We start from the raw sequence: 24,514 nt of genomic DNA on the forward strand, positions 1-24,514 counted from the left end.
ATGCACAGAATCCAAGGGTTCCCCTTAGAGGTAAAATAGTGGTAAAAATAGATAATACTAATGCTCTATTTTGTGGTAGTGTGGTCGAGCAGTAGGCTTATCCAAGGAGTAGTGTTAAGCATTTGTTGTACCTACACATAGACAATAAATGAGGTACACACACTCAGAGACAAATCCAGCCAATAGGTTTTGTATAGAAAAAATATATTTTCTTAGTTTATTTTAAGAACCACAGGTTCAAATTTAACATGTAATATCTTGTTTGAAAGGTATTGCAGGTAAGTACATTAGGAACTTTGAATCATTTCAATTGCATGTATACTTTTCAAGTTATTCACAAATAGCTACTTTAAAAGTGGACACTTAGTGCAATTTTCACAGTTCCTGGGGGAGGTAAGTTTTTGTTAGTTTTACCAGGTAAGTAAGACACTTACAGGGTTCAGTTCTTGGTCCAAGGTAGCCCACCGTTGGGGGTTCAGAGCAACCCCAAAGTTACCACACCAGCAGCTCAGGGCCGGTCAGGTGCAGAGTTCAAAGTGGTGCCCAAAACGCATAGGCTATAATGGAGAGAAGGGGGTGCCCCGGTTCCGGTCTGCTTGCAGGTAAGTACCCGCGTCTTCGGAGGGCAGACCAGGGGGGTTTTGTAGGGCACCGGGGGGGACACAAGCCCACACAGAAATTTCACCCTCAGCAGCGCGGGGGCGGCCGGGTGCAGTGTAGAAACAAGCGTCGGGTTTGCAATGTTAGTCTATGAGAGATCAACGGATCTCTTCAGCGCTGCAGGCAGGCAAGGGGGGGCTTCCTCGGGGAAACCTCCACTTGGGCAAGGGAGAGGGACTCCTGGGGGTCACTTCTCCAGTGAAAGTCCGGTCCTTCAGGTCCTGGGGGCTGCGGGTGCAGGGTCTTTTCCAGGCGTCGGGACTTAGGTTTCAGAGAGTCGCGGTCAGGGGAAGCCTCGGGATTCCCTCTGCAGGCGGCGCTGTGGGGGCTCAGGGGGGACAGGTTTTGGTACTCACAGTCGTAGAGTAGTCCGGGGGTCCTCCCTGAGGTGTTGGTTCTCCACCAGCCGAGTCGGGGTCGCCGGGTGCAGTGTTGCAAGTCTCACGCTTCTTGCGGGGAGTTGCAGGGTTCTTTAAAGCTGCTTCTTGAGACAAAGTTGCAGTCTTTTTGGAGCAGGTCCGCTGTCCTCGGGAGTTTCTTGTCGTCGTCGAAGCAGGGCAGTCCTCAGAGGATTCAGAGGTCGCTGGTCCCTTTGGAAGGCGTCGCTGGAGCAGAGTTCTTTGGAAGGCAGGAGACAGGCCGGTGAGTTTCTGGAGCCAAGGCAGTTGTTGTCTTCTGGTCTTCCTCTGCAGGGGTTTTCAGCTAGGCAGTCCTTCTTCTTGTTGTTGCAGGAATCTAATTTTCTAGGGTTCAGGGGAGCCCTTAAATACTAAATTTAAGGGCGTGTTTAGGTCTGGGGGGTTAGTAGCCAATGGCTACTAGCCCTAAGGGTGAGTACACCCTCTTTGTGCCTCCTCCCAAGGGGAGGGGGTCACATCCCTAATCCTATTGGGGGAATCCTCCATCTGCAAGATGGAGGATTTCTAAAAGTCAGAGTCACCTCAGCTCAGGACACCTTAGGGGCTGTCTTGACTGGCCAGTGACTCCTCCTTGTTTTTCTCATTATCTCTCCTGGACTTGCCGCCAAAAGTGGGGGCTGGGTCCAGGAGGCGGGCATCTCCACTAGCTGGAGTGCCCTGGGGCATTGTAACACGAAGCTTGAGCCTTTGAAGCTCACTGCTAGGTGTTACAGTTCCTGCAGGGGGGAGGTGTGAAGCACCTCCACCCAGAGCAGGCTTTGTTTCTGTCCTCAGAGAGCACAAAGGCTCTCACCGCATGAGGTCAGACACTCGTCTCTCAGCAGCAGGCTGGCACAGACCAGTCAGTCCTGCACTGAACAATTGGGTAAAATACAGGGGGTATCTCTAAGATGCCCTCTGTGTGCATTTTTTAATAAATCCAACACTGGCATCAGTGTGGGTTTATTATTCTGAGAAGTTTGATACTAAACTTCCCAGTATTCAGTGTAGCCATTATGGAGCTGTGGAGTTCGTTTTTGACAGACTCCCAGCCCATATACTCTTATGGCTACCCTGCACTTACAATGTCTAAGGTTTTGCTTAGACACTGTAGGGGCATAGTGCTCATGCACATATGCCCTCACCTGTGGTATAGTGCACCCTGCCTTAGGGCTGTAAGGCCTACTAGAGGGGTGACTTACCTATGCCACAGGCAGTGGGAGGTTGGCATGGCACCCTGAGGGGAGTGCCATGTCGACTTAGTCATTTTCTCCCCATCAGCACACACAAGCTGGCAAGCAGTGTGTCTGTGCTGAGTGAGGGGTCCCTAGGGTGGCATAAGACATGCTGCAGCCCTTAGAGACCTTCCCTGGCATCAGGGCCCTTGGTACCAGGGGTACCAGTTACAAGGGACTTACCTAGGTGCCAGGGTTGTGCCAATTGTGGAAACAATGGTACATTTTAGGTGAAAGAACACTGGTGCTGGGGCCTGGTTAGCAGGGTCCCAGCACACTTCTCAGTCAAGTCAGCATCAGTATCAGGCAAAAAGTGGGGGGTAACTGCAACAGGGAGCCATTTCTTTACAATAGCATCCTGTCATTTTCAATCAGCATATTTTATATTGAATTAGCCACAACGTCTTCAAGTGACATGCAGTTTTACTGATAAAACTATATAGTGTACAAACAGTAAAGTGTTCTGATTTGTTTTGCTGCTATTTAAATATTTTGAAATATTTGCACTATTTACAAACCATTTAAATGCTGTATGTTATAAAAATAAACTGACATCCTAAAGCCTTTTGTTTCACAATGAATGCCAGAAAGCTCACTTTACAAAATCGTCTAACTGAGGTAGGAGAAAAAAAATTTAAACACATTTTTCAGACTAAGACAAGCAGCACTTAATAAAACGACAAACTGACATTTGACCTTTGTCCTTGAACAGACAAGAAATGTGTCAAGATAAATCAAGATTTTAAGACCTCTTTATTGCTCACTAATTTCTGAAGGAACAGAGCACCTGCTCCTTTCGAGCTCAATTTCACTCGCCAGGCAGGACACTTGTAGGTCCTAAAAATAATTCGACCTGATACTCTCACTCATCATAGTGAGTGGTTGAGTACATTTGTCGAGGCCCGCTTGTGTAGGAAGACTGGGTGGTATGTATCCGCCCGAGCAATAAGCTCTTAGAAGGATGCTGCATTATCTGCAGGTGAGAGTTTAGCCAGGTAGTGAGCTGGGTCAGTATTCCCTGGAGAGTCAATGCGCCCCAAGGATTTGTAGGCTGCTGTTCATCAGTCCCTCCCTCGTCACCAATGCTTGATCGTGGAGCGCTTTGTGGCGAGATGTCATCTAAATCACCAAAGTAATGGTGAATTAGGTGGCGGTGGTGAAGGAGGTGGAGAAGAAGCAGGCAAAGGTGTCTGAGTAGGACTGGTGGCAATGTCCATTTTCTTCTTTGGAGGTGCAGGAAAATCGATGGCCTCCACAAAACAAAGCTGGTACTTAAATACAGTAGGCTTTGCCTGCACTGCCTTTGCCAAAATCGGACCAGTGCTGGATGTGGGTTTTCTTTTGGATCAAGTCTGTTATAGTCTCTAGAATTGGCTCTGGTGCCTAAATGGAGGGTATTTGTGCCATGCTTGGTCTTTGCTTCAGTGCAGAGGTGGTCGGAGCACAAACAGCAGAAGTTAAAGTGGTCAGAACCAATGTAGTAGCTGGTCGGCTCGGCACAGAGATTGTTCGCCTTAATAGGGTTACAGGAAGTTTTGGCTTGGCTTCCGGTGCAGAGGGTTGGGCATCCAGTGAGTGCTCTGTGCCTACCATGGCCTGTTGGCAGTGGTGGCCCAGAAACCGTGCTTGCAGTCAGTACCTAGTGTCTTTTGTTGGGTTGGACAGAGGCATGGGTACTCACTGAGCACTGTCCTGAAGGAAGGTCTTGTAACTGCACACCAAACTCTTTTTGGGATCAGATTCAGAATCCGGAATGTAAAAGGCCTCCTCTGCTCCCAAGTCCCTGTGCAGTGCTTCCCATTGTTTGACTGAACGATGACCAAAGATGGCAGGTGTCTTCTGAAGATCTTTGCACTGCATTTCCTTTCAAAGAACTCGAAGATCACACACTGTAAGACAGGCCTCACAATTCTCCTCGTTGTGGTCTAGAGACAAACACAAGTTACAAATCTGATGAAGGTTGGTATGCGGCTATTTGGCATGACAGCTGGGACAGAACAAAATGGAGTCCGTTCCATCAGCTGCGCATGGTTCACTAAACCCGATTAGGTGAGAAAAGACCCGAATGGGTGAGGTTCGAAGGCTGCAGGAAGGAAGACAAACATCGAATGGACCGGTGACGATTTTCTCTTGTTTCGGAAGGATGAAAGTGAAATGTAAACAAAAACAATACCAACGGGTATAGGGATGAACAACACTGAAGGAAGCCTGAAAACAGCCTCAAACTGGAGCAATGAAAAACATTTCAGAGCCTGATGGAAGAAAGAAAACAATCTAACAATGGAGTGGATGTCCATGCGCATTATCACCGATAGGAGCAGTCACTTTACCTTGTGGCTCGAGGGACTTCTTCGAAGAAAACAACTTGCACATATCCTGACTCAACACTAGATGGCAGGAGTATGGACAGGATGTGTACCTATAGCCACAAATGCCATCAAACATGCATTTTCTTTGAGGTTAAATAAGAAAAAGAAACCCTACTGAAAGGAGACAAGGAATCTTACTTTTTCAAGAACTTGACTGCCAGAGATGCGTATTTGCCTTCTTCATCATCAGAGGAGGAATCTGATTCATCTGATTCAGAGCCCCAATCTTCATCAGAAGATTCCTCTTCCTCATCCTCTTCCTGTGGGTACAAGGATAGGTTAGAGAATCAACACATGACCTCAAATCACAAGAGAAATACTAACCTTTCTAAATAGAACGAGCTACTACAATCATACTCATTAATCCAGCAACCACCATTCACAATATCTGTTGAAAATTCTTTCTACATTTTGGGTTATCAGAAGCGGTTTCATTTTTCTGCAAGGCTTCCATGTCCTTAATGTGTGCACATTGACAGTATGGGTGGAATGCATTCACCAGTAGTTACATTCTACATAATCATTTCACAGCTGTCAACTTCAGACAGGATATTTTTACCATATAGTTTTTTCCTTCTTCTGTAGAAATCTACCAACAGATACAAATAAATTAACTCTAAAGTGAAGATTGGTAGGACATTGTTTTTCTGAAAATCTGTAAACAAATCACAAGTGTGCTGCAATGTGTGTTCTTGAAATATCTCTCAAAATAAGTTAAAGATCAATACTGTGTAGGGGGCGTGGCAAGCCACGCACAAACAGGGAGGGCTGCATTAACATAAGCTCCAGGCTGCCTGCCCGGTATTCCTCACCATTCTGCAGCTGGAGAACCCCTATGGGAGTAAAAAAAGAACACGCGACTTACCTTTGGTGATGAATAATCTGGTATGGGCAGTATCTAGCTGCAGATTCCTTGCTTTTGAAATTTTCCCCAGGCATCTGACTGGATCGGGAAGATTTTAGTTAGCAGTACCCCTGCGCGCTGTTCAGTGGCGTTGATTTGCTCCTTGTCACTCTTTGCACCCTTGCCGGATTATGACATCACACATCTCATACAGACACCACCCCGGAGGGCTGTCTTCAGTTTCTTGTCATGGATTTCCACACCAGAAGCGCAGAGCCATAAAGAAAATGACTACTGGTGCATCCAAACTAAGGCCCTGAAAGCGGTCCCTCCCACAGAAATCAATTCACAGAGCAGGGAGTTTGGGTGGGTCGATAAGGAATCTGCAGCTAGATATCGTCTCTACCAGATAAGGCTTTACTGAAGGAAGATAACTTGTTCATCTGATAGAAACTTCTAGCTGCAGATTCCTTACCTTTGAATAGATACCCAAACAATACCATTCCCGGAGGAGGGTCTGCGAACCAAGTTCACAACAAAGTCCTGCAGGACTGTCCAGGCAAGGGCAAAGACCCGACTGTCCTGGCAGCAGTGTGATAAACACTACTGTCTGACAAATATCAATGGCTGGAATCCGTGTGCTAATGTGGTCACAACTTTAGCTAGGGTAGAATGAGCATTCAAACCAGGGTGGGGAGGGAGAGGGAGAGTATACCTGGCCAGTGTGCAGCAGACCTTAATGCAGAGCACTATTTATCTGGAGATCGCCAGCTTCTGCAATGCCCGACCTTTCTTCACACTCACATACCCTACAAAGAGTTGGTCATTGTAAGGAAATGCCTCCTTGGCATGGTTACTGTAAGGAAATGCCTCCTTGGCATGGTTGCCCCCTGGCTTTTTGCCTTTGCTGATGCTATGTTTACAATTGAAAGTGTGCTGAGGCCTGCTAACCAGGCCCCAGCACCAGTGTTCTTTCCCTAACCTGTACTTTTGTATCCACAATTGGCAGACCCTGGCATCCAGATAAGTCCCTTGTAACTGGTACTTCTAGTACCAAGGGCCCTGATGCCAAGGAAGGTCTCTAAGGGCTGCAGCATGTCTTATGCCACCCTGGAGACCTCTCACTCAGCACAGACACACTGCTTACCAGCTTGTGTGTGCTAGTGAGGACAAAACGAGTAAGTCGACATGGCACTCCCCTCAGGGTGCCATGCCAGCCTCTCACTGCCTATGCAGTATAGGTAAGACACCCCTCTAGCAGGCCTTACAGCCCTAAGGCAGGGTGCACTATACCATAGGTGAGGGTACCAGTGCATGAGCATGGTACCCCTACAGTGTCTAAACAAAACCTTAGACATTGTAAGTGCAGGGTAGCCATAAGAGTATATGGTCTGGGAGTCTGTCAAACACGAACTCCACAGCACCATAATGGCTACACTGAAAACTGGGAAGTTTGGTATCAAACTTCTCAGCACAATAAATGCACACTGATGCCAGTGTACATTTTATTGTAAAATACACCCCAGAGGGCACCTTAGAGGTGCCCCCTGAAACTTAACCGACTATCTGTGTAGGCTGACTAGTTTTAGCAGCCTGCCACAAACCGAGACATGTTGCTGGCCCCATGGGGAGAGTGCCTTTGTCACTCTGAGGCCAGTAACAAAGCCTGCACTGGGTGGAGATGCTAACACCTCCCCCAGGCAGGAATTGTCACACCTGGCGGTGAGCCTCAAAGGCTCACCTCCTTTGTGCCAACCCAGCAGGACACTCCAGCTAGTGGAGTTGCCCGCCCCCTCCGGCCAGGCCCCACTTTTGGCGGCAAGGCCGGAGAAAATAATGAGAAAAACAAGGAGGAGTCACTGGCCAGTCAGGACAGCCCCTAAGGTGTCCTGAGCTGAAGTGACTCTAACTTTTAGAAATCCTCCATCTTGCAGATGGAGGATTCCCCCAATAGGGTTAGGATTGTGACCCCCTCCCCTTGGGAGGAGGCACAAAGAGGGTGTACCCACCCTCAGGGCTAGTAGCCATTGGCTACTAACCCCCCATACCTAAACACGCCCTTAAATTCAGTATTTAAGGGCTACCCTGAACCCTAGAAAATTAGATTCCTGCAACTACAAGAAGAAGGACTGCCTAGCTGAAAAACCCCTGCAGAGGAAGACCAGAAGACGACAACTGCCTTGGCTCCAGAAACTCACCGGCCTGTCTCCTGCCTTCCAAAGATCCTGCTCCAGCGACGCCTTCCGAAGGGACCAGCGACCTCGACATCCTCTGAGGACTGCCCCTGCTTCGAAAAGACAAGAAACTCCCGAGGACAGCGGACCTGCTCCAAGAAAAGCTGCAACTTTGTTTCCAGCAGCTTTAAAGATCCCTGCAAGCTCCCCGCAAGAAGCGTGAGACTTGCAACACTGCACCCGGCGACCCCGACTCGGCTGGTGGCGATCCAACACCTCAGGAGGGGCCCCAGGACTACTCTGATACTGTGAGTACCAAAACCTGTCCCCCCTGAGCCCCTACAGCGCCGCCTGCAGAGGGAATCCCGAGGCTTCCCCTGACCGCGACTCTTTGAACCTAAAGTCCCGACGCCTGGGAGAGACCCTGCACCCGCAGCCCCCAGGACCTGACGGACCGGACTTTCACTGGAGAAGTGACCCCCAGGAGTCCCTCTCCCTTGCCCAAGTGGAGGTTTCCCCGAGGAACCCCCCCCCTTGCCTGCCGGCAGCGCTGAAGAGATCCCGAGATCTCTCATAGACTAACATTGCGAACCCGACGCTTGTTTCTACACTGCACCCGGCCGCCCCCGCGCCGCTGAGGGTGAAATTTCTGTGTGGACTTGTGTCCCCCCCGGTGCCCTACAAAACCCCCCTGGTCTGCCCTCCGAAGACGCGGGTACTTACCTGCAAGCAGACCAGAACCGGGGCACCCCCTTCTCTCCATTCTAGCCTATGTGTTTTGGGCACCACTTTGAACTCTGCACCTGACCGGCCCTGAGCTGCTGGTGTGGTGACTTTGGGGTTGCTCTGAACCCCCAACGGTGGGCTACCTTGGACCAAGAACTGAACCCTGTAAGTGTCTTACTTACCTGGTAAAACTAACAAAAACTTACCTCCCCCAGGAACTGTGAAAATTGCACTGTGTCCACTTTTAAAACAGCTATTTGTCAATAACTTGAAAAGTATACATGCAATTTTTACGATTTAAAGTTCCTAAAGTACTTACCTGCAATACCTTTCAAATGAGATATTACATGTAGAATTTGAACCTGTGGTTCTTAAAATAAACTAAGAAAAGATATTTTTCTATACAAAACCTATTGGCTGGATTTGTCTCTGAGTGTGTGTACCTCATTTATTGTCTATGTGTATGTACAACAAATGCTTAACACTACTCCTTGGATAAGCCTACTGCTCGACCACACTACCACAAAATAGAGCATTAGTATTATCTATTTTTACCACTATTTTACCTCTAAGGGGAACCCTTGGACTCTGTGCATGCTATTCCTTACTTTGAAATAGCACATACAGAGCCAACTTCCTACATTGGTGGATCAGCGGTGGGGTACAAGACTTTGCATTTGCTGGACTACTCAGCCAATACCTGATCACACGAGAAATTCCAAAATTGTCATTAGAAATTCATTTTTGCAATTTGAAAAGTTTTCTAAATTCTTAAAAGACCTGCTAGGGCCTTGTGTTAGATCCTGTTTAGCATTTCTTTTAGAGTTTAAAAGTTTGTAAAAGTTTGAATTAGATTCTAGAACCAGTTGTAGATTCTTAAAAAGTATTCCAACTTTTAGAAGCAAAATGTCTAGCACAGATGTGACTGTGGTGGAACTCGACACCACACCTTACCTCCATCTTAAGATGAGGGAGCTAAGGTCACTCTGTAAAATAAAGAAAATAACAATGGGCCCCAAACCTACCAAAATACAGCTCCAGGAGCTTTTGGCAGAGTTTGAAAAGGCCAACCCCTCTGAGGGTGGCAACTCAGAGGAAGAGGATAGTGACTTGGAGGACAATTCCCCCCTACCAATCCTATCTAGGGAGAACAGGGTCCCTCAAACCCTGACTCCAAAAATAATAGTCAGAGATGCTGGTTCCCTCACAGGAGAGACCAACACCTCTGAAATCACTGAGGATAGCCCCAGTGAAGAGGACATCCAGTTAGCCAGGATGGCCAAAAGATTGGCTTTGGAAAGACAGATCCTAGCCATAGAGAGGGAAAGACAAGAGATGGGCCTAGGACCCATCAATGGTGGCAGCAACATAAATAGGGTCAGAGATTCTCCTGACATGTTGAAAATCCCTAAAGGGATTGTAACTAAATATGAAGATGGTGATGACATCACCAAATGGTTCACAGCTTTTGAGAGGGCTTGTGTAACCAGAAAAGTGAACAGATCTCACTGGGGTGCTCTCCTTTGGGAAATGTTCACAGGAAAGTGTAGGGATAGACTCCTCACACTCTCTGGACAAGATGCAGAATCTTATGACCTCATGAAGGGTACCCTGATTGAGGGCTTTGGATTCTCCACTGAGGAGTATAGGATTAGATTCAGGGGGGCTCAAAAATCCTCGAGCCAGACCTGGGTTGACTTTGTAGACTACTCAGTGAAAACACTAGATGGTTGGATTCAAGGCAGTGGTGTAAGTAATTATGATGGGCTGTACAATTTATTTGTGAAAGAACACCTGTTGAGTAATTGTTTCAATGATAAACTGCATCAGCATCTGGTAGACCTAGGACCAATTTCTCCCCAAGAATTGGGAAAGAAGGCGGACCATTGGGTCAAGACAAGGGTGTCCAAGACTTCAACAGGGGGTGACCAAAAGAAAGGGGTCACAAAGACTCCCCAGGGGAAGGGTGATGAGACAACCAAAACTAAAAATAGTAAAGAGTCTTCTACAGGCCCCCAAAAACCTGCACAGGAGGGTGGGCCCAGAGCCTCTTCACAAAACAATGGGTACAAGGGTAAAAACTTTGATCCCAAAAAGGCCTGGTGTCATAGCTGTAAACAGCATGGACACCAAACTGGAGACAAGGCCTGTCCCAAGAAAGGTTCCACTCCAAACTCCCATCCAGGTAACACTGGTATGGCTAGTCTCCAAGTGGGATCAACAGTGTGCCCAGAGCAAATCAGGGTCCACACTGAAGCTACTCTAGTTTCTGAGGGTGGGGTGGATTTAGCCACACTAGCTGTCTGGCCGCCTAACATGCAAAAATACAGACAGCAACTCTTAATTAATGGGACTAGAATAGAGGGCCTGAGGGATACAGGTGCCAGTGTCACCATGGTGACAGAGAAACTGGTTTCCCCTGGCCAATACCTGACTGGAAAAACTTACACAGTCACCAACGCTGACAACCAGAGCAAAGTACATCCCATGGCAATGGTTACTTTAGAATGGGGAGGGGTCAATGGCCTGAAACAGGTGGTGGTCTCCTCAAATATCCCAGTGGACTGTCTGCTTGGAAATGACCTGGAGTCCTCAGCATGGGCTGAGGTAGAACTAAAAACCCATGCAGCAATGCTGGGTATCCCTGAACTGGTGTGTGTGAAAACAAGAGCACAATGCAAGGCACAGGGTGAAAAAGTAGAGCTGGAGTCTGGAAAAATGGCCCAGCCTACCAAGAGAACAGGAAAGTCAGTTGGGAAACCAACTGCAACACAGCAAAAGAAAGGGAACCTCTCTTCTCAGGAAGAAGTTCTGCCCCCTGAGGGAACTGAGCCTTTGGAGCTTGAACCTTATCAGGTTGAGCTCTTAGGCCCAGGGGGACCCTCAAGGGAGGAGCTGTGTAAGGGACAAGAAACCTGTCCCTCTCTTGAAGGCCTTAGGCAGCAAGCTGCTGAAGAGTCCAAAGGCAAGAAAAATGGAACGCATAGGGTCTATTGGGAAGATGGACTCCTGTACACTGAGGCCAGAGACCCCAAGCCTGGTGCCACTAGGAGAGTGGTAGTGCCTCAGCTGTTCAGAGAGTTCATCCTAACATTGGCCCATGACATTCCCCTTGCTGGGCATTTGGGACAAACCAAGACGTGGGAGAGGTTAGTCAACCACTTCTACTGGCCCAATATGTCCACCATGGTTAAGGAGTTTTGCCTCTCCTGCCCCACCTGTCAAGCCAGTGGTAAGACAGGTGGGCATCCAAAGGCCCCCCTCATTCCACTTCCAGTGGTGGGGGTGCCCTTTGAAAGAGTGGGTGTGGACATAGTTGGTCCACTAGAACCTCCCACAGCCTCAGGAAATATGTATATCCTGGTAGTAGTGGATCATGCTACCAGGTATCCTGAAGCTATTCCCCTTAGGTCGACTACTGCCCCTGCAGTAGCCAAGGCCCTCATTGGTATCTTTACCAGAGTGGGTTTCCCTAAGGAGGTGGTGTCTGACAGAGGTACCAACTTCATGTCAGCATACCTAAAGCACATGTGGAATGAGTGTGGAGTGACTTATAAATTCACTACACCCTACCATCCACAAACTAATGGCTTAGTTGAGAGATTCAACAAGACATTAAAAGGCATGATCATGGGGCTCCCAGAAAAACTCAAAAGGAGATGGGATGTCCTCCTGCCATGTCTGCTTTTCGCTTACAGGGAGGTACCACAGAAGGGAGTAGGATTCTCACCCTTTGAACTTCTGTTTGGTCATCCTGTAAGGGGACCACTTGCCCTTGTTAAAGAAGGCTGGGAGAGACCTCTCCATGAGCCTAAACAGGACATAGTGGACTATGTACTTGGCCTTCGCTCTAGAATGGCAGAGTACATGGAAAAGGCAACCAAAAACCTTGAGGCCAGCCAACAACTCCAGAAGTTTTGGTATGACCAAAAGGCTGCACTGGTTGAGTTCCAACCAGGGCAGAAAGTCTGGGTTCTGGAGCCTGTGGCTCCCAGGGCACTCCAGGACAAATGGAGTGGCCCTTACCCAGTGCTAGAGAGGAAGAGTCAGGTCACCTACCTGGTGGACCTGGGCACAAGCAGGAGCCCCAAGAGGGTGATCCATGTGAACCGCCTTAAGCTCTTCCATGACAGGGCTGATGTGAATCTGTTGATGGTAACAGATGAGGATCAGGAGGCAGAGAGTGAACCTCTCCCTGATCTTCTGTCATCAGACCCAAAAGATGGCACAGTAGATGGAGTGATCTACTCAGACACCCTCTCTGGCCAACAGCAGGCTGATTGTAGGAGAGTCCTACAACAGTTTCCTGAGCTTTTCTCCCTAACCCCTGGTCAGACACACCTGTGTACCCATGATGTGGACACAGGAGACAGCATGCCTGTCAAGAACAAAATCTTCAGACAGTCTGACCATGTTAAGGAAAGCATCAAGGTGGAAGTCCACAAGATGCTGGAATTGGGAGTGATTGAGCGCTCTGACAGCCCCTGGGCTAGCCCAGTGGTCTTAGTCCCCAAACCTCACACCAAAGATGGAAAGAAAGAGATGAGGTTTTGTGTGGACTACAGAGGGCTCAATTCTGTCACCAAGACAGATGCCCATCCAATTCCAAGAGCTGATGAGCTCATTGATAAATTAGGTGCTGCCAAATTTCTAAGTACCTTTGACTTGACAGCAGGGTACTGGCAAATAAAAATGGCACCTGGAGCAAAAGAAAAGACAGCATTCTCCACACCTGATGGGCATTATCAGTTTACTGTTATGCCCTTTGGTTTAAAGAATGCCCCTGCCACCTTCCAAAGGTTGGTGAATCAAGTCCTTGCTGGCTTGAAGTCCTTTAGCACAGCTTATCTTGATGATATTGCTGTCTTTAGCTCCACCTGGCAGGATCACCTGGTCCACCTGAGGAAGGTTTTGAAGGCTCTGCAATCTGCAGGCCTCTCTATCAAGGCATCCAAATGCCAGATAGGGCAGGGAACTGTGGTTTACTTGGGACACCTTGTAGGTGGAGGCCAAGTTCAGCCACTCCAACCCAAGATCCAGACTATTCTGGACTGGGTAGCTCCAAAAACCCAGACTCAAGTCAGGGCATTCCTTGGCTTGACTGGGTATTACAGGAGGTTTGTGAAGGGATATGGATCCATTGTGACAGCCCTCACTGAACTCACCTCCAAGAAAATGCCCAAGAAAGTAAACTGGACTGTGGAATGCCAACAGGCCTTTGACACCCTGAAACAGGCAATGTGCTCAGCACCAGTTCTCAAAGCTCCAGATTATTCTAAGCAGTTCATTGTGCAGACTGATGCCTCTGAACATGGGATAGGGGCAGTTTTGTCCCAAACAAATGATGATGGCCTTGACCAGCCTGTTGCTTTCATTAGCAGGAGGTTACTCCCCAGGGAGCAGCGTTGGAGTGCCATTGAGAGGGAGGCCTTTGCTGTGGTTTGGTCCCTGAAGAAGCTGAGACCATACCTCTTTGGGACTCACTTCCTAGTTCAAACTGACCACAGACCTCTCAAATGGCTGATGCAAATGAAAGGTGAAAATCCTAAACTGTTGAGGTGGTCCATCTCCCTACAGGGAATGGACTTTATAGTGGAACACAGACCTGGGACTGCCCATGCCAATGCAGATGGCCTTTCCAGGTTCTTCCACTTAGAAAATGAAGACTCTCTTGGGAAAGGTTAGTCTCATCCTCTTTCGTTTGGGGGGGGGGGTTGTGTAAGGAAATGCCTCCTTGGCATGGTTGCCCCCTGGCTTTTTGCCTTTGCTGATGCTATGTTTACAATTGAAAGTGTGCTGAGGCCTGCTAACCAGGCCCCAGCACCAGTGTTCTTTCCCTAACCTGTACTTTTGTATCCACAATTGGCAGACCCTGGCATCCAGATAAGTCCCTTGTAACTGGTACTTCTAGTACCAAGGGCCCTGATGCCAAGGAAGGTCTCTAAGGGCTGCAGCATGTCTTATGCCACCCTGGAGACCTCTCACTCAGCACAGACACACTGCTTACCAGCTTGTGTGTGCTAGTGAGGACAAAACGAGTAAGTCGACATGGCACTCCCCTCAGGGTGCCATGCCAGCCTCTCACTGCCTATGCAGTATAGGTAAGACACCCCTCTAGCAGGCCTTACAGCCCTAAGGCAGGGTGCACTATACCATAGGTGAGGGTACCAGTGCATGAGCATGGTACCCCTACAGTGTCTAAACAAAACCTTAGACATTGTAAGTGCAGGGTAGCCATAAGAGTATATGGTCTGGGAGTCTGTCAAACACGAACTCCACAGCACCATAATGGCTACACTGAAAACTGGGAAGTTTGGTATCAAACTTCTCAGCACAATAAATGCACACTGATGCCAGTGTACATTTTATTGTAAAATACACCCCAGAGGGCACCTTAGAGGTGCCCCCTGAAACTTAACCGACTATCTGTGTAGGCTGACTAGTTTTAGCAGCCTGCCACAAACCGAGACATGTTGCTGGCCCCATGGGGAGAGTGCCTTTGTCACTCTGAGGCCAGTAACAAAGCCTGCACTGGGTGGAGATGCTAACACCTCCCCCAGGCAGGAATTGTCACACCTGGCGGTGAGCCTCAAAGGCTCACCTCCTTTGTGCCAACCCAGCAGGACACTCCAGCTAGTGGAGTTGCCCGCCCCCTCCGGCCAGGCCCCACTTTTGGCGGCAAGGCCGGAGAAAATAATGAGAAAAACAAGGAGGAGTCACTGGCCAGTCAGGACAGCCCCTAAGGTGTCCTGAGCTGAAGTGACTCTAACTTTTAGAAATCCTCCATCTTGCAGATGGAGGATTCCCCCAATAGGGTTAGGATTGTGACCCCCTCCCCTTGGGAGGAGGCACAAAGAGGGTGTACCCACCCTCAGGGCTAGTAGCCATTGGCTACTAACCCCCCATACCTAAACACGCCCTTAAATTTAGTATTTAAGGGCTACCCTGAACCCTAGAAAATTAGATTCCTGCAACTACAAGAAGAAGGACTGCCTAGCTGAAAAACCCCTGCAGAGGAAGACCAGAAGACGACAACTGCCTTGGCTCCAGAAACTCACCGGCCTGTCTCCTGCCTTCCAAAGATCCTGCTCCAGCGACGCCTTCCGAAGGGACCAGCGACCTCGACATCCTCTGAGGACTGCCCCTGCTTCGAAAAGACAAGAAACTCCCGAGGACAGCGGACCTGCTCCAAGAAAAGCTGCAACTTTGTTTCCAGCAGCTTTAAAGATCCCTGCAAGCTCCCCGCAAGAAGCGTGAGACTTGCAACACTGCACCCGGCGACCCCGACTCGGCTGGTGGCGATCCAACACCTCAGGAGGGGCCCCAGGACTACTCTGATACTGTGAGTACCAAAACCTGTCCCCCCTGAGCCCCTACAGCGCCGCCTGCAGAGGGAATCCCGAGGCTTCCCCTGACCGCGACTCTTTGAACCTAAAGTCCCGACGCCTGGGAGAGACCCTGCACCCGCAGCCCCCAGGACCTGACGGACCGGACTTTCACTGGAGAAGTGACCCCCAGGAGTCCCTCTCCCTTGCCCAAGTGGAGGTTTCCCCGAGGAACCCCCCCCTTGCCTGCCGGCAGCGCTGAAGAGATCCCGAGATCTCTCAGACTAACATTGCGAACCCGACGCTTGTTTCTACACTGCACCCGGCCGCCCCCGCGCCGCTGAGGGTGAAATTTCTGTGTGGACTTGTGTCCCCCCCGGTGCCCTACAAAACCCCCCTGGTCTGCCCTCCGAAGACGCGGGTACTTACCTGCAAGCAGACCAGAACCGGGGCACCCCCTTCTCTCCATTCTAGCCTATGTGTTTTGGGCACCACTTTGAACTCTGCACCTGACCGGCCCTGAGCTGCTGGTGTGGTGACTTTGGGGTTGCTCTGAACCCCCAACGGTGGGCTACCTTGGACCAAGAACTGAACCCTGTAAGTGTCTTACTTACCTGGTAAAACTAACAAAAACTTACCTCCCCCAGGAACTGTGAAAATTGCACTAAGTGTCCACTTTTAAAACAGCTATTTGTCAATAACTTGAAAAGTATACATGCAATTTTTACGATTTAAAGTTCCTAAAGTACTTACCTGCAATACCTTTCAAATGAGATATTACATGTAGAATTTGAACCTGTGGTTCTTAAAATAAACTAAGAAAAGATATTTTTCTATACAAAACCTATTGGCTGGATTTGTCTCTGAGTGTGTGTACCTCATTTATTGTCTATGTGTATGTACAACAAATGCTTAACACTACTCCTTGGATAAGCCTACTGCTCGACCACACTACCACAAAATAGAGCATTAGTATTATCTATTTTTACCACTATTTTACCTCTAAGGGGAACCCTTGGACTCTGTGCATGCTATTCCTTACTTTGAAATAGCACATACAGAGCCAACTTCCTACAGTTACCCCCTGACTTTTTGCCCTGGCTGATGCTATGTTTTGATTTGAAAGTGTGCGGAGGCCTGGTAACCAGGCCACAGCACCAGTGTTCTTTCCCTAACCTGTAGTTTTGTTTTCACAATTGGCACACCCTGGTATCCAGGTAAGACCCTTGTAACTGGTACCCCTGGTACCAAGGGCCCTGATGACAGGGAAGGTCTCTAAGGGCTGCAGCATATCTTATGCCATCCTGGGGACCCCTCACTCAGCACAGACACACTGCTTGCCAACTTGTGTGTGCTGGTGAGGACAAAACGAGTAAGTCGACATGGCACTCCCCTCAGGGTGCCATGCCAACCTCACACTGCCTAAGCAGTATAGATAAGTCACCCCTCTAGCAGGCCTTACAGCCCTAAGGCAGGGTGCACTATACCATAGGTGAAGGCACCAGTGCATGAGCACTGTGCCCCTACAGTGTCTAAGCCAAACCTTAGACGTTATAAGTGCAGGGTAGCTGTAGGAGGTTGGCTCTGTATGTGCTATTTCAAAGTAAGGAATAGCATGCACAGAGTCCAAGGGTTCCCCTTAGAGGTAAAATAGTGGTAAAAAGAGATAATACTAATGCTCTATTTTGTGGTAGTGTGGTCGAGCAGTAGGCTTATCCAAGGAGTAGTGTTAAGCATTTGTTGCACATACACATAGACAATAAATGAGGTACACACACTCAGAGACAAATCCAGCCAATAGGTTTTTGTATAGAAAAATATCTTTTCTTAGTTTATTTTAAGAACCACAGGTTCAAATTCTACATGTAATATCTCCTTCGAAAGGTATTGCAGGTAAGTACTTTAGGAACTTCAAATCATCAAAATTGCATGTATACTTTTCAAGTTATTGACAAATAGCTGTTTTAAAAGTGGACACTTAGTGCAATTTTCACAGTTCCTAGGGGAGGTAAGTTTTGGTTAGTTTTACCAGGTAAGTAAGACACTTACAGGGTTCAGTTCTTGGTCCAAGGTAGCCCACCGTTGGGGGTTCAGAGCAACCCCAAAGTCACCACACCAGCAGCTCAGGGCCGGTCAGGTGCAGAGTTCAAAGTGGTGCCCAAAACACATAGGCTAGAATGGAGAGAAGGGGGTGCCCCGGTTCCGGTCTGCTTGCAGGTAAGTACCCGCGTCTTCGGAGGGCAGACCAGGGGGGTTTTGTAGGGCACCGGGGGGGACACAAGCCCACACAGAAATTTCACCCTCAGCGGCGCGGGGGCGGCCGGGTGCAGTGTAGAAACAAGCGTCGGGTTCGCAATGTTAGTCTATGAGAGATCTCGGGATCTCTTCAGCGCTGCAGGCAGGCAAGGGGGGGGTTCCTCGGGGAAACCTCCACTTGGGCAAGGGAGAGGGACTCCTGGGGGTCACTTCTCCAGTGAAAGTCCGGTCCTTCAGGTCCTGGGGGCTGCGGGTGCAGGGTCTCTCCCAGGCGTCAGGACTTTGGATTCAAAGAGTCGCGGTCAGGGGAAGCCTCGGGATTCCCTCTGCAGGCGGCGCTGTGGGGGCTCAGGGGGGACAGGTTTTGGTACTCACAGTATCAGAGTAGTCCTGGGGTCCCTCCTGAGGTGTCGGGTCTCCACCAGCCGAGTCGGGGTCGCCGGGTGCAGTGTTGCAAGTCTCACGCTTCTTGCGGGGAGCTTGCAGGGTTCTTTAAAGCTGCTGGAAACAAAGTTGCAGCCTTTCTTGGAGCAGGTCCGCTGTCCTCGGGAGTTTCTTGTCTTTTCGAAGCAGGGGCAGTCCTCAGAGGATGTCGAGGTCGCTGGTCCCTTCGGAAGGCGTCGCTGGAGCAGGATCTTTGGAAGGCAGGAGACAGGCCGGTGAGTTTCTGGAGCCAAGGCAGTTGTCGTCTTCTGGTCTTCCGCTGCAGGGGTTTTCAGCTGGGCAGTCCTTCTTCTTGTAGTTGCAGGAATCTAATTTTCTAGGGTTCAGGGTAGCCCTTAAATACTAAATTTAAGGGCGTGTTTAGGTCTGGGGGGTTAGTAGCCAATGGCTACTAGCCCTGAGGGTGGGTACACCCTCTTTGTGCCTCCTCCCAAGGGGAGGGGGTCACAATCCTAACCCTATTGGGGGAATCCTCCATCTGCAAGATGGAGGATTTCTAAAAGTTAGAGTCACTTCAGCTCAGGACACCTTAGGGGCTGTCCTGACTGGCCAGTGACTCCTCCTTGTTTTTCTCATTATTTTCTCCGGCCTTGCCGCCAAAAGTGGGGCCTGGCCGGAGGGGGCGGGCAACTCCACTAGCTGGAGTGTCCTGCTGGGTTGGCACAAAGGAGGTGAGCCTTTGAGGCTCACCGCCAGGTGTGACAATTCCTGCCTGGGGGAGGTGTTAGCATCTCCACCCAGTGCAGGCTTTGTTACTGGCCTCAGAGTGACAAAGGCACTCTCCCCGTGGGGCCAGCAACATGTCTCGGTTTGTGGCAGGCTGCTAAAACTAGTCAGCCTACACAGATAGTCGGTTAAGTTTCAGGGGGCACCTCTAAGGTGCCCTCTGGGGTGTATTTTACAATAAAATGTACACTGGCATCAGTGTGCATTTATTGTGCTGAGAAGTTTGATACCAAACTTCCCAGTTTTCAGTGTAGCCATTATGGTGCTGTGGAGTTCGTGTTTGACAGACTCCCAGACCATATACTCTTATGGCTACCCTGCACTTACAATGTCTAAGGTTTTGTTTAGACACTGTAGGGGTACCATGCTCATGCACTGGTACCCTCACCTATGGTATAGTGCACCCTGCCTTAGGGCTGTAAGGCCTGCTAGAGGGGTGGCTTACCTATACTGCATAGGCAGTGAGAGGCTGGCATGGCACCCTGAGGGGAGTGCCATGTCGACTTACTCGTTTTGTCCTCACTAGCACACACAAGCTGGCAAGCAGTGTGTCTGTGCTGAGTGAGAGGTCTCCAGGGTGGCATAAGACATGCTGCAGCCCTTAGAGACCTTCCTTGGCATCAGGGCCCTTGGTACTAGAAGTACCAGTTACAAGGGACTTATCTGGATGCCAGGGTCTGCCAATTGTGGATACAAAAGTACAGGTTAGGGAAAGAACACTGGTGCTGGGGCCTGGTTAGCAGGCCTCAGCACACTTTCAATTGTAAACATAGCATCAGCAAAGGCAAAAAGTCAGGGGGCAACCATGCCAAGGAGGCATTTCCTTACAGTAGCCATAAGAGTATATGGTCTGGAAGTCTGTCAACCACGAACTCCACAGCACCATAATGGCTACACTGAAAACTGGGAAGTTTGGTATCAAACTCCTCAGCACAATAAATGCACACTGATGCCAGTGTACATTTTATTGTAAAATACACCCCAGAGGGCACCTTAGAGTTGCCCCCTGAAACCTTAACCAACTACCCGTGTAGGCTGACTGGTTTTAGCAGCCTGCCACACTCGAGACATGTTGCTGGCCACATGGGGAGAGTGCCTTTGTCACTCTGTGGCTAGTAACAAAGCCTGCACTGGGTGGAGATGCTATCACCTTCCCCAGGCAGGAGCTGTAACACCTGGCGGTGAGCCTCAAAGGCTCACCCCCTTTGTTCCAGCACCACAGGGCATTCCAGCTAGTGGAGTTGCCCACCCCCTCCGGCCACGGCACCACTTTTGGCGGCAAGGCCAGAGGAAATAATGAGAACAACAAGGAGGAGTCACTGGCCAGTCAGGACAGCCCCTAAGGTGTCCTGAGCTGAGGTGACTAATTTTTTTAAATCCTCCATCTTGCAGATGGAGGATTCCCCCAATAGGGATAGGAATGTGACCCACTCCCCTTGGGAGGAGGCACAAAGAGGGTGTCCCCACCCTCAGGGCTTGTAGCCATAGGCTACTAACCCCTCAGACCTAAACACGCCCTTTAATTTAGTATTTAAGGTCTCCCCTGAACCTAGGAACTCAGATTCCTGCAACCTAAGAAGAAGAGGACTGCTAAGCTGAAAAACCCTGCAGAGAAGACGGAGACACCAACTGCTTTGGCCCCAGCTCTACCGGCCTGTCTCCCCACTTCGAAAAGACACTGCTCCAGCGACGCTTTCCCCAGGACCAGCGACCTCTGAATCCTCGAGGACTGCCCTGCTCTAGAAGGACCAAGAAATTCCCGAGGACAGCGGCTCTGTTCATCCAAGACTGCAACTTTGTTTCCAAAGAAACAACTTCAAGACAACTGCGTTTCCCGCCGGAAGCGTGAGACTTGCAACTCTGCACCCGACGCCCCCGGCTCGACTTGTGGAGAAACAACACTTCAGGGAGGACTCCCCGGCGACTACGAGACTGTGAGTAGCCAGAGTTGCCCCCCCTGAGCCTCCACAGCGACGCCTGCAGAGGGAATCCCAAGGCTCCCCCTGACCACGACTGCCTGACTCCCAGATCCCGACGCCTGGAAAAGACTCTGCACCCGCAGCCCCCAGGACCTGAAAGATCGGAACTCCAGTGCAGGAGTGACCCCCAGGAGGCCCTCTCCCTTGCCCAGGTGGTGGCTACCCCGAGGAGCCCCCTCCTTGCCTGCATCGCTGAAGAGACCCCTTGGTCTCCCATTGATTTCCATTGGAAACCCGACATGTGTTTGCACACTGCACCCGGCCGCCCCCGTGCTGCTGAGGGTGTACTTTCTGTGTGGACTTGTGGTCCCCCCCCCCCGGTGCCCTACAAAAACCCCCTGGTCTGCCCTCCGAAGACGCAGGTACTTACCTGCTGGCAGACTGGAACCGGGGTACCCCTTCTCCATTGAAGCCTATGCGTTTTGGGCACCACTTTGACCTCTGCACCTGACCGGCCCTGAGCTGCTGGTGTGGGTTGCTCTGAAACCCCCAACGGTGGGCTACCTTGGACCCAACTTGAACCCTGTAGGTGGTTTACTTACCTGCAAAAACTAACAAACTCTTACTCCCCCTAGGAACTGTTGAAAATTGCACTGTCTAGTTTTAAAATAGCTATATGTGAGTTATGTGAAAACTGTATATGCTATTTTTCTAATTCAAAGTTCCTAAAGTACCTGCCTGCACTACCTTTCATTTGAAGTATTACATGTAAAGTTTGAACCTGTGGTTCTTAAAATAAACTAAGAAAATATATTTTTCTATAAAAAAACCTATTGGCCTGGAATTGTCTCTGAGTGTGTGTTCCTCATTTATTGCCTGTGTGTGTACAACAAATGCTTAACACTACTCCTTTGATAAGCCTACTGCTCGACCACACTACCACAAAATAGAGCATTAGTATTATCTCTTTTTGCCACTATCTTACCTCTAAGGGGAACCCTTGGACTCTGTGCATACTATTCCTTACTTTGAAATAGTGCATACAGAGCCAACTTCCTACAGTAGGAAATTGAAAAAAAGGCATTGGGACACACTGTTGTGGGAGTTATTCTCCTATGACCTCATGAAGGGTACCCTGATTGAGGGCTTTGGATTTACAACTGAAGAGTACCGGATCAAATTCAGGGGGATTCAAAAATCCCAGAGTTGATCATGGGTAGAATTTGTGGACTTCTCAGTAAGAATGCTAGGTGGTCAGTTAGACGGCAACAAGGTACAGGATTATGAAGAGCTGTACAATTTAATGATGAAAGAACACCTTTTGAGTAATTGTGGCCATGACCGGTTGCACCAGTCTCTCTTCCCCCCCCCCCCCCAGTCTTCGTGAGAAAGGCTGGGTGAAAACTAGGTTGTCCAAAACTATAACTGGAGGGGATGACCAAAAGTAAGAAAGAGTCAGGGAAGACACTCACCCCCCAAGAAAAAAAAGGGTGAAGCACCCTAGAAATAAAAAGAGGAGTCCTTAGGCCCCCAAACATCTGTCCTGGATGGTAGGCCCAAGGACACCTTATAAAACAAAGGTGAGTACTAGGGTAAAAACTATGATGCCACTAAGGCATGGTGTCACAAATGTCAAGACACTGCACCACACCAAGGACACTTCCTGTCCCAAATACAAACCCACTAGTAAGCCCCCAGGGGTAACCAGTCTGGCCATTGGGGATGACTCTTCGGATGAGGAGGTCCTTATAGCCTTTAACTGGAAAGTTGGCCCCCACAGGTGAGTTGGAGATTCCAGAGGGGAGTAGACACTTCCACCACCTTCTGGTGAATTGAATCCCAACCACTGCCCTTAGAGACACCTGTATTACTCACACATTTGTGCGTGACAGGCTTGTGCTCTCAAAACAATATATCCCAGGAAAGACTGCCAGGATAAGTGTTATCCCAGGAAATGTCACTGATAGGCCAGTAGCTGTAGTGCCTATAGGGATAGATGGTGCCCTTAGCTGGCGAAGGGTGGTAGTCAATGCAGACCTCCCCCTTGCCTCCTTGGTAATGACCACCAGAAGTTGATCAGAGCCCAAAAGAGGAACTGTCCCAGTGCTAGTCCTCTTTTAAGGATTCTTGAGGTGCTGTTCCAGCAGTGAGTGCAAGTAGGCCCCAGAAGAAAATGAAAGGTGGGCAACCTTTAACTAAGGCAGCAGAGAGCCAAGGGCTTTCTACTCCATTAGGGAAGAACTCCACTGTTGGAACTGGTGAAGCCCAGCTTGACCCCCCCCAAGTAAGCCTGACTAGTCAGGCACCTGCTCAGCCGGAGTTGGTGGCTTCTCAGCTGACAGAAGAGAGTGAAAGGAGGGTGTTCTTTGCAGGATGTAGAGATGCCCCACTCCTGTACAGCAGACAGGCACTCTGAACACAAAGAAGCTGTAAGTTATCCCTGTCCCCTTTGGGTATGGCGCTAAAGATGTGGTTCTGGGCACTGACAGCTGTCAGTGGCCTCTGCTGGGTGTTAGCCTTTATGGCTGCGCTCTCCTTGGCATGGTGGTCTGACCCTATACCAAATAGTAAGTTAAGCCCCCTGACCCTGTTGATCATGGTGGGGTAACTCTAGCTATGGGTATCCTCTTTGGGTAAGCTAGGGGTTGCCCTGGCCAAGATAGGGATAGCAGAGGTGGACACCTCTGATCCCAAGCCAGATGGGAAAAGTGCAGACACTTGTGGTACAGGTATAAGTCACTTCAGGTTCCGTATGGTACGGCCCGTGTCTTCCCTGGGCCCCATGATTATGACTCCTGTCTTCATGGGTAACGCGGGCATGTGACAAAGGCACTCTCCCCATGTGGCCAGCAACAGGTCTCGAGTGTGGCAGGCTGCTAAAACCAGTCAGCCTACATGGGTAGTTGGTTAAGGTTTCAGGGGGCACCTCTTAGGTGCCCTCTGGGGTGTATGCTACAATAAAATGCACACTGGCATCAGTGTGCATTTATTGTGCTGAGAAGTTTGATATCAAACTTCCCAGTTTTCAGTGTAGCCATTATGGTGCTGTGGAGTTCGTGCATGACAGACTCCCAGACCATATACTCTTATGGCTACCCTGCACTTACAATGTCTAAGGTTTGGCTTAGACACTGTAGGGGCACAGTGCTCATGCACTGGTGCCCTCACCTATGGTATAGTGCACCCTGCCTTAGGGCTGTAAGGCCTGCTAGAGGGGTGACTTATCTATACTGCATAGGCAGTGTGAGGTTGGCATGGCACCCTGAGGGGAGTGCCATGTCGACTTACTTGTTTTGTCCTCACCAGCACACACAAGCTGGCAAGCAGTGTGTCTGTGCTGAGTTAGGGGTCCCCAGGGTGGCATAAGACATGCTGCAGCCCTTAGAGACCTTCCCTGGCATCAGGGCCCTTGGTACCAGGGGTACCAGTCACAAGGGA

General features: G+C 49.5%; 1 protein-coding gene across 1 annotated transcript in view; it reads right to left on the reverse strand.

The window, feature by feature from the left end:
• The window catches only part of LOC138304166 (eukaryotic translation initiation factor 3 subunit C-like), a 349,228-nt gene that overhangs the window by 236,146 nt on the left and 88,568 nt on the right, over window positions 1-24,514 (reverse strand). The window contains exon 8 of the mRNA XM_069243993.1: window positions 4,801-4,922. Within this exon, the coding sequence (XP_069100094.1) occupies window positions 4,801-4,922 (122 nt within the window). The remainder of the gene's footprint in view (window positions 1-4,800; window positions 4,923-24,514) is intronic.

Source organism: Pleurodeles waltl, chromosome 7, assembly GCF_031143425.1.
Source record: "Pleurodeles waltl isolate 20211129_DDA chromosome 7, aPleWal1.hap1.20221129, whole genome shotgun sequence".
Classification (NCBI taxonomy): Eukaryota; Metazoa; Chordata; class Amphibia; order Caudata; family Salamandridae; genus Pleurodeles; species Pleurodeles waltl.